Source organism: Catharus ustulatus, chromosome 31 (genome assembly GCF_009819885.2).
Source record: "Catharus ustulatus isolate bCatUst1 chromosome 31, bCatUst1.pri.v2, whole genome shotgun sequence".
Classification (NCBI taxonomy): Eukaryota; Metazoa; Chordata; class Aves; order Passeriformes; family Turdidae; genus Catharus; species Catharus ustulatus.
This window is the reverse complement of record NC_046251.1, coordinates 3,138,073-3,147,496: the sequence shown is the minus strand read 5'-3', so window position 1 is coordinate 3,147,496 and position 9,424 is coordinate 3,138,073. Positions and strand designations below refer to the sequence as shown.

Sequence of the window (9,424 nt, the reverse complement as noted above, 5' to 3'; positions counted from 1 at the left end):
TTCAGCCAGAACCGGCTCGAAGAAGGAAAATCCCATCAGGTGTGGAGGGAGCAGCTCTTTGCCCAAGGTAGGTGCCTTCCCTCCCTTCCTTCTCCCAATCTCCCAAAGAGCCAAACCACATGAGGAAAGCATTTGGTGATGGGCAACAGAAGTCTGATTTTTGGCAAATAAAGGGTGGGAGGTGGCATTTTATTCTCACAGAATTTCTGAGGTATCCAGCAAAACCAAGGAATGTAAAATACAAAAAATCCTGCTCACCTGTGCTTTTCCGAGCTGGGGGAAAGTTCTCCAGCACTGTGGTGATAATTCCAGGACAGAAATGTCACCCCCAGACAGGAAAGGGAGGTTTGGGATAAAGTTCATTGCAATAATTTTACATTTGGGTGCCGTTCTGCGTGCCGGTGCCGAAGCGCCGGGAACGCGGCAGGGAATGGCGAGGATGGGATTTTTCACTGTGCCCCCCTCCTGGAAGGGGCTGTCCCACGAGGGTCAGTGCCAGGCTGTGCTGCCAGGGCTCCCAGCAGCCATGGGAATTGCACGGGAGATGTCTCTGTGTTTGTGCCCTGCAGGAGCTGCCATGGTGCACTGGCTGTACCTGTCCGGGCTGGTGCTAGCCGTGCTCATCCCGGCAGGATGGCAGCTGGCTCCCCAGGACCTGCAGGACCTGCCCAGGTACGGGGGGCTGGGGCAGGGCTGGGGGAGCAGCTTGGCCCTCCCTGCAGGCTGCTGGGGGGTCCGTGGGGGTCAGAGGAGCCACCAACCTTCCCAGAGAGAGGGTCCTGCAAGGGGCAGCCTCTGGGGGGGCTGCAGCGTTCTGAGGGGATCTACAGCCTGCTGGGGGGGTCTGCAGCTTGATTGGGGGTCTACAGCCTGCTTGGGGGCTCTGAAACCTGCTGGGGGGTGTACAGCCTGCTGGGGGGAACTACAGCCTGCTGAGGGGTGTACAGCCTGCTGGGGGGATCTACAGCCTCTGAAGGGGGTGTACAGCCTGCTGGGGGGAACTACAGCCTGCTGGGGGGATCTACAGCCTGCTGGGGGGAACTACAGCCTGCTGGGGGGTCTGAAACCTGCTGAGGGGTGTACAGCCTGCTAGGGGGGTCTGCAGCTTGATTGGGGGTGTACAGCCTCCTGAGGGGAACTACAGCCTGCTGAGGGGGTCTGCAGCCTTCTAAACGGGTCTACAGCCTGCTGGGGGGGTGTACAGCCCGCTGGGGGGAACTACAGCCTGCTGAGGGGGTGTACAGCCTGCTGGGGGGGTGTACAGCCTGCTGGGGGGAAACTACAGCCTGCTGAGGGGGTGTACAGCCTGCTGGTGGGGGTGTACAGCCTGCTGGGGGGAACTACAGCCTGCTGGGGGGAACTACAGCCTGGTGGGGGGGTGTACAGCCTGCTGGGGGGGTGTACAGCCTGCTGGGGGGAACTACAGCCTGGTGGGGGGGTGTACAGCCTGCTGGGGGGGTGTACAGCCTACTGGGGGGAACTACAGCCTGCTGGGGGGTGTACAGCCTGCTGGGGGGAACTACAGCCTGCTGAGGGGGTGTACAGCCTGCTGAGGGGTGTACAGCCTGCTGAGGGGTGTACAGCCTGCTGGGGGGGTGTACAGCCTGCTGGGGGGTCTGCAGCCTGCTGGGGGGAACTACAGCCTGCCGGGGGGTGTACAGCCTGCTGGGGGGGTGTACAGCCTGCTGGGGGGGTCTGCAGCCTGCTGGGGGGATCTACAGCCTTCTAAAGGGGTCTGCAGCCTTGTAAAGGGGTCTGCAGTCTGCTGAGGGGGTCTGCAGGTTGACTGGGGGTGTACAGCCTTCTGAGGGGAGTCTACAACCTTCTGGGGGGTCTAGCACACTTCTAAGGGCATCTACAGCCTTCTTAAGGGGTCTACAGTCTTCTGAAGGTGTCTACAGCCTTCTGAGGGAGTCTCTGTCAGGTCTCTGGCCACTGGATAAACCTCAGCAAGCTGAGACCTGTGGCCACAAGTTCTCAGTGATTTCAGCCCAGTGATCTCAGCTCTGCTTGCGAGGCTGTCCCAGGCTGACTCAGGGACAGAGAGGCAGGAGCGTCATGTGGTGATTCCACAGATTCCTTCATTGTCCAGCAGCTCTGTGAGGGGGCCAGGGATGACAGCTGCCCTAAAGAACTAGGGGAAAAGCTGGGGTTTTATGGGGAAAGCAAGGGTGGTACCGAGAGGGAAAGACCAATGGGTTACAAAGGATTAACGGGGCGAGGGCACAGTGGCATCACTGACGTCTTTGGGGATAGCTCACCAGAAGGGAAGATGTGCCAGGCTGAGGGGCTTCTTTCTAGGTGGGCTGGGATGAGTTAATCACAGCCCATTCACAGACATCCCATTCACAGACATCCCCTGCAGGGCAGGGCTGTGGGTACAGCTGTGACAGGTCCAGCAGGCTATCCTCCCTCCCTCCCTCCCTCCCTCCCCTCCCTCCCTCCCTCCCTCCCTCCCTTTCTTCCTCCCTCCCTTCCTTCCTTCCTTCCTTCCTTCCTTCCTTCCTTCCTTCCTTCCTTCCTTCCTTCCTTCCTTCCTTCCTTCCTTCCTTCCTTCCTTCCTTCCCTCCCTCCCTTCCCTCCCTTCCTTCCTTCCTTCCTCCCTCTCCCTCCACTCCTCTCTATCCCTGTTGCTGTCCCAGCTCTCCCACTCCCGTATTCATGCTGATTTTGTTTGGATGCAAACAAGCTCTGTCCTGGCTCCCCACAGCCCAGGACATTCCCGTGTAGGAATCCCAGGATTTCCTGGCTGGGTCAGAGCAGGGACTCTGGGCTGGTGCTCCCATGGCACAAAGTCCTTTGGGAACCCTCTGGTAAATCCCTAAATCACCCTGGAGCTGCAGGAGGAGGATCCAAACCTCACCTGGAACTGCAGGAGGATGATCCAAACCTCACCTGGAGCTGCAGGAGGAGGATCCAAACCTCACCTGGAGCTGAAGGAGGAGGATCCAAACCTCCGAGCAGCCCCAGTTCCTGCTCTGCTGTGGGAAGCAGGGACCAGGGTGGGGGTTGGGATCCAGCCAGCAGGACAGAGGGGAATGATTTGGGACAGGACACTGATATATTGGGTGCCAGGAAAACCCAGGCCAGGCTTGGCAAATCTCCAGAAACTGAGACAAGAATTGTGCGTTGGATTTGTAGGAATCACATGAAATATTCCAGATTTATTCCTCTGCACTTTCCATCTTTTCTGGGGGATGCTCTACACAGGGACAGGGTTGGAGGGCACAGCCCTATGTGGCTTTCCTGGTGGTATTTGCCAGGACCAGAGAGTGCTAACATTTAGCAGTCTCTCAGAAAAGCTCACATTTAACCAGCAGAGAAAGACCAGAGGCCTTACTTGACAAGTTTCACAAGAATCTTTATTTCATGCCAAGGGTGGTCAAGCAGGATTCTCTCAGAATCATATTTATAGGTTCAAGGAGGATTCAAACTACAACCAATAAAAGTTTATTCAAAGAACAGCATCCAATCTAAGTGAGAAGTTCTAAAGGTGAACTGACCAATTACACAGACTGATTTCTAACCAATTATCTTCCAAAGTGTTAGGAGAGTAACCAAATTCTTAAGGAATTTGGCTCAGCCTTGGTATCTAGGATACCTTACCTATTATAGCAAGTTCCAGGGGCCAGGGGAAGATGGCTTTGGAGGAATTGTATCATCCACAGCCCTGCCCTGGGCACCTGCTGTGGGAGGATCCTGCTGGGGTGCTCACCAAACCCCATTTTCCTCCTTTCTCCTCCTGCCCTCCCGAGCAGATGGGAGCTGTTCAGAGCCCAGAACTCCCAGAGCTTCCTGTCCCACATCAAGCGCCACTCAGAGGGGACCTTCACCAGTGACTTCACGCGGTACCTGGACAGGATGAAGGCCAAGGACTTCGTGCACTGGCTCATCAACACCAAGAGGTGCTGGGAGCAGGGAGAGGGGTGGGATTGTGCTGGGAAATAAAACACCCAGCACCCCAATCTTGATCCCCATGGAGAGCTGGAGAGGGGCCTGAAACAGAGCCAGGACCAGGGAATGGATTCCCACTGCCAGGGGCAGGGATGGTGTGGTCAGTGGTGTCTCTGGAGCCTGAGCCCACCACCTGGGTTGTTCTAGAGTGTCTGTGTCCCAGCCTGAGCACCGGAGAAAGAGTCAGGAGACTCTTCTGTTGTTTCCAGAGTTGTTTATTTTATCTGATCTAAAAGTTCTTTCCCTGCCCAGCCACAGTCAGCCCAGGCACACTGCCTGCCCCTGGAATGGGATTATCTTTTTATATTATAAACTATCTAAACATTATTTACAATTATCTTCCAATACCTATCACTTACATTGTACAGTCTGGTTCTATTCTAGACCAATCTAAAAGTGCCAACATCACCCAAAAGATGGATGCTAGGCAGAAGGAGAAAGGACAGAACACGCCCAGATTCCTCCATCTGGACCCCAGACCCTTATTATAAACAATTTTTTAAAACCTACTTTTTCACCTTATAATAATCTAACTTACACGCTACTTATTTTTTGTGTCTTGTAACTCTTCATGTAAGGGTGGTAATTTTTCCCAGGGAGAGAAATCAAAGGCACAGGGGTCCTGAGCACTGTGCCCAGGCTCCTGAACCCCCTGCCTGGGTCTGGAACCATCCAGTGCACCCAGAGGGATGCCCTGGGTTCCCACAGGATAGGTGGGATTTTGGGAAGGAATTCCTGGCTGTGAGGGTGGGGAGGCTTTGCAATGGATTTCCCAGAGCAGCTGGGGCTGCCCCATCCCTGGGAATGTCCAGGGCCAGCTTGGAGCACCCTGGGCTAGTGGAAGGTGCCCTCCCATGGCAATGGGTGGCACTGGATGAGCTTGGAGGTCCCTCCCAACTCAGAGCATTCCATGATTCCATGAAATCTGTGGATCTGGTGCCAAGGCAAGATTGGATTCCCTTTTTCTGATGCCCAGTGGCTCCTGGGGATCCTCTGGTCTCTTGTAATAAGGTCAGGAAAATGGAGGCAAGTGGCATTTGGGGTGGGATTGGAACTCTAGGATGGGAAGGAGCTGTTTTGTCCTCTCTGTGATTTGTCCTCACATTTTCCTCCTCATTCCAGCATTACCTTGGCATTTCTGGGGTTTTTTTCCTGTTTCAGCCATTCCAAAGGGACAGCTCCTCTCTGAACGAAAGAACCCTCACTGCCCATTCCCAGCTCCTGATTTTAGCAGGAGTTTCCATCCCCTGAAGCTCTCTGGGTTTGTTTTTAAGGTACAATTAACAGAAAATCCCAGCGGCAGCATCCACATAGGAATGTTGGACCTCTCCATCACCAGCCAGGATTGGGAGCTCCATGGGAAGGATTTGAAGGATTCATCCATCACACACAGTTCCTGGAGCCATCCCATTCTCCATGGGAAAGCTTTGAAGGATTCATCCCCCACAGCTCCTGGAGCCATCCCCTGCCCCACGGGATGGATTTGAAGGTTCCATCCATCCCCCACACCTCTCCTGGAGCCATCCTGTGCCCCAGGAGAAGGATTTGAAGGATCCATCCCTCACACCTCTCCTGGAGCCATCCTGTGCCCCAGGAGAAGGATTTGAAGGATCCATCCATCCCCCACACCTCTCCTGGAGCCATCCCATTCTCCATGGGAAGGATTTGAAGAATTCATTCATCACACAGTTCCTGGAGCCATCCCATTCTCCATGGGAAGGATTTGAAGGATTCATCCATCACACACAGCTCCTGGAGCCATCCTGTGCTCCATGGGAAGGATTTGAAGGATCCATCCCTCACACCTCTCCTGGAGACATCCCATTCTCCATAGGAAGGATTTGAAGGATCCATCCATCCCTCACCCCTCTCCTGGAGCCTCCCCTGCTCCCCAGGCACCTCCTCCTGAAATCTGCCCCCACGGATCAAACCTGGCTTTCTTTTCCCTGCACTTTTTCCCAAATGCCAATAAAACCTTTGCTCCATCCTGCTGCTGGTTCCTGACTCCAAACTTTCCGAGCATCCCACTGGGATCCTGCACAGTCCCAAGGGATTTCCTCTGACTCCCCATTTGCTGCCTCATTTTTCCTTCAATTCCTCAATTTTCAGATAACCAGGCTGTGCCCACCTGACCCCACAGACCAGGGCCAAAAGAAACTGGAGAGAAATTTAGGAATAAACCTGCAAAAATTCCTTTTTTGGTGTTAAATTATTCCAATTGAACCTGGATCCAAAGAACCTCTTTGGAGTTAATTTAGTTCTAATTAATTACAGGGCAAGTGGGCCCCAAAAAAGCCCAGAAAGGAGAATTTCACTTCTCCAGGGTGTTCCTGGAGTCCCAGCACAACCAGGGCTGGCACAGGGGACACATGTGACACATGAGAAATAAATTAAATTTATTTTAATTTAACAGCATAGAATTCAAAAACAAAATAATTTTTAAAAGACAATCCTTTTAAGATAAAATATTTGGGAAAAAATAAAAATAGAATAATTTGAAAATACTTTTAAAATTGAATAGTTTAAAAATTAAATTATTTGAAAATGTAAGATAAAAGTAGAATTTTGAAATTAAATATTTTTTAAATTTAAAATACATTAATTTAAAAAATAATATCATTCTAAAATAAAATAAATTTTAAATAATTTCTTTAAATTAAAAAAAATTCCCCTTTGGTTTTTATTTCCAGCCCAGTGTGTTCTCAAACTCCCTTGGGATAAAGCAAATAAAATTATTTCAGCCTCCCAGAAAGACAAACAACTCCAGGATTTTCACAGAGAGCACAAAAGCAACACAAAGAAAGTGTCAGCACCTCGTTTATTCCCTGTTTGATTTATTCCCTGTTTACAGCCTTTCTCATCCCCATTCCCATGGATTTCTTTTTGGGAACTCTCTGAAAGGGCTCAGAGGAAAGTGGGAGGGCACTGATAGCAGATTTTACTTTCTGGGTCATTCCAGAGATATTTTGGGTTCGTTCCTAAAGCAGCTCCAGGAACCATTTCTGGAAAGTTTTCCCTCTGTGTTGTTTTCCCCTGCACAAGGAAATATTAAATCCTCTCCTTCCTCTCCTTCCTCTCCTTCCTTCCTTCCTTCCTTCCTTCCTTCCTTCCTTCCTTCCTTCCTTCCTTCCTTCCAAAATTCCTTCCTTCCTTCCTTCCAAAATTCCTTCCAAAATTCCTTCCTTCCTTCCTTCCAAAATTCCTTCCTTCCAAAATTCCTTCCTTCCAAAATTCCTTCCTTCCAAAATTCCAAAATTCCTTCCTTCCAAAATTCCTTCCTTCCTTCCAAAATTCCTTCCAAAATTCCTTCCTTCCAAAATTCCTTCCTTCCAAAATTCCTTCCTTCCAAAATTCCTTCCTTCCTTCCTAAATTCCTTCCAAAATTCCTTCCAAAATTCCTTCCTTCCTTCCAAAATTCCTTCCAAAATTCCTTCCTTCCTTCCAAAATTCCTTCCTTCCAAAATTCCTTCCTTCCTTCCTTCCTTCCTTCCTTCCTTCCTTCCTTCCTTCCTTCCTTCCTTCCAAAATTCCTTCCAAAATTCCTTCCTTCCTTCCTTCCTTCCTTCCAAAATTCCTTCCAAAATTCCTTCCAAAATTCCTTCCTTCCAAAATTCCTTCCTTCCTTCCAAAATTCCTTCCAAAATTCCTTCCAAAATTCCTTCCTTCCTTCCTTCCTTCCTTCCTTCCTTCCTTCCTTCCTTCCTTCCTTCCTTCCTTCCTTCCTTTCCTTCCTTCCTTCCAAAATTCCTTCCAAAATTCCTTCCAAAATTCCTTCCTTCCTTCCTCCCTTCCTCCCTTCCTTCCTTTCCTTCCTTCCTTCCAAAATTCCTTCCAAAATTCCTTCCAAAATTCCTTCCTTCCTTCCTCCCTTCCTTCCTTCCTCCCTTCCTCCCTTCCTCCATTCCTTCCTCCCTCCCTTCCCCTGGAGCTGAGGAACTTGCAGCCCATCTCTCTGCATCCAGAGAGGAGAAGAAAACAGGAAAACCAAAATTATCCAAGTGCAAGATCCCACCAATCCCAACTTTCCCTTTCTCCAGACCTTATTTCATTTTCCAGCCTCTCTCCTTCCCGAAAGCCCAAGGCAGCTTTTCCTGCTCTGTCCCAGGCTGGCAGGAGTCAAACTCCACATCCCAAACCCTATCCATCACATCTGATGGAGTTTTGCCTGCCTGGGGAGGTGGCACTTCCATCCTTACAGAGCAATTCCACATCTTCTCTTCCCCAGCCATTGTCCTTTTGGGGTGATTCTGGGCAGGAAAAGGCTTCTGGCTGGGTGGGGGGAGCTGAAGGCAGGAGCAGCTGTGTCTGGGGTTACATTACAGGATGTGATAAAAGGTGTCTGTTCTATCATCATCTGTTGAGGATGGAGCAGTGATCCTGATCTCCATGTGAGATATTCTGCTAATGGGCATCCATTGAAACCAGCTGGGGCAGTGTTCTTTATCTCATGGGATATCTCCTGTTAATGGCCATGTTTTATAAACCAGGCAGGGCAGTGTTCTTTATCTTTTCACAGCCCATCCTTCCTCCAGCCAGTCATTTTCTGCTCATGGCCATTGAGTCCCACTGTGGCACTGATAAAATTACTGCATCCCATTGGGAGTTGCTCCAGCCAGGGGCAAGAGCCCAACATTTCTTACCAAGATAAAAACAGAGGTTTTGGGACACTAAGGGAGCCCCTTTCTCCACTGGACTCCAGAGGGAAACCGGATTCCTCCACATCACCACTGGACCTTGGGAGGGAAACTGCACCTTGTCCAGGAGCACTGCTCCAACTGAGCCACATCTGTCACTGCAGGAGGATGCAGCCACCATGGGATGGGACTGCTGCCAACACCCTGCCTGCCGGGTGTCAGGTTGTACTCTGACTGTGTCAGGGTTTGGAGTTTGTTCTTTGTAGTACTGTATTTCTATTTTAATTTCCCTAGTAAAGAACTGTTATTCCTAATTCCTATATCTTTGCCTGAAAGCCCCTTGATTTCAAAATTATAATAATTTGGAGGGAGGAGGTTTACATTCTTCATTTCAAAGAGAGGTTCCTGCCTTTCTCAGCAGACACCTGTCCTCCAAACTAGGACACCATGCCCCTGTCCCACTGCAGATTCCAAGAGGCTGGAGCGTGTTCCAAACCTCCCGAGGGTGTGGCAGCTCCTTCTCCTCTGGAATGTTCTCCCTTCCCAGCCCCATGGCCCCCAGACTCAGCCACACAGCCCAGGGGGACACCAGAGCCCCCCGAGTCCCCAAAATGGGGAGAGTTCAGGACCTTCCCAGCCTCTCCCTGCCAAGCAGCAGGGACAAGGAGGAGGGAAAGGCACTTCCCAATTCCCTGCTGGCTCACAAGGGGCTCTGCAAGGACAGGGGTGAAGGAAAATCCAGAGTCCAGGGAGGTGACAGGAAGGGAAGGGGAGGAACAAGGGCATGGGGTCCGGGAGTGCAGATCATCTCACCTGGCTGCTCCCACCACCAAAAT

At 51.0% G+C, this 9,424-nt stretch overlaps 1 protein-coding gene across 1 annotated transcript; it reads left to right on the top strand.

The window, feature by feature from the left end:
* On the top strand, positions 1-6,148 carry LOC117009082 (pro-glucagon-like). The gene is made up of 4 exons (XM_033083265.1): positions 1-67; positions 570-672; positions 3,759-3,905; positions 5,229-6,148. Exons 2-4 carry the CDS (start codon positions 578-580, stop codon positions 5,236-5,238), a joined length of 252 nt encoding a protein of 83 aa, XP_032939156.1. The 5' UTR covers positions 1-67; positions 570-577; the 3' UTR covers positions 5,239-6,148.
* Positions 6,149-9,424: the final 3,276 nt, after the last annotated feature.

Excerpts from the sequence above, each read along its gene's own strand:
- LOC117009082 (XM_033083265.1), top strand. The coding sequence starts at position 578 with ATGGTGCACTGGCTGTACCTGTCCGGGCTGGTGCTAGCCGTGCTCATC. Across the intron at positions 673-3,758 it reads GACCTGCAGGACCTGCCCAG|ATGGGAGCTGTTCAGAGCCC; the intron begins GTACGGGGGGCT and ends CCTCCCGAGCAG.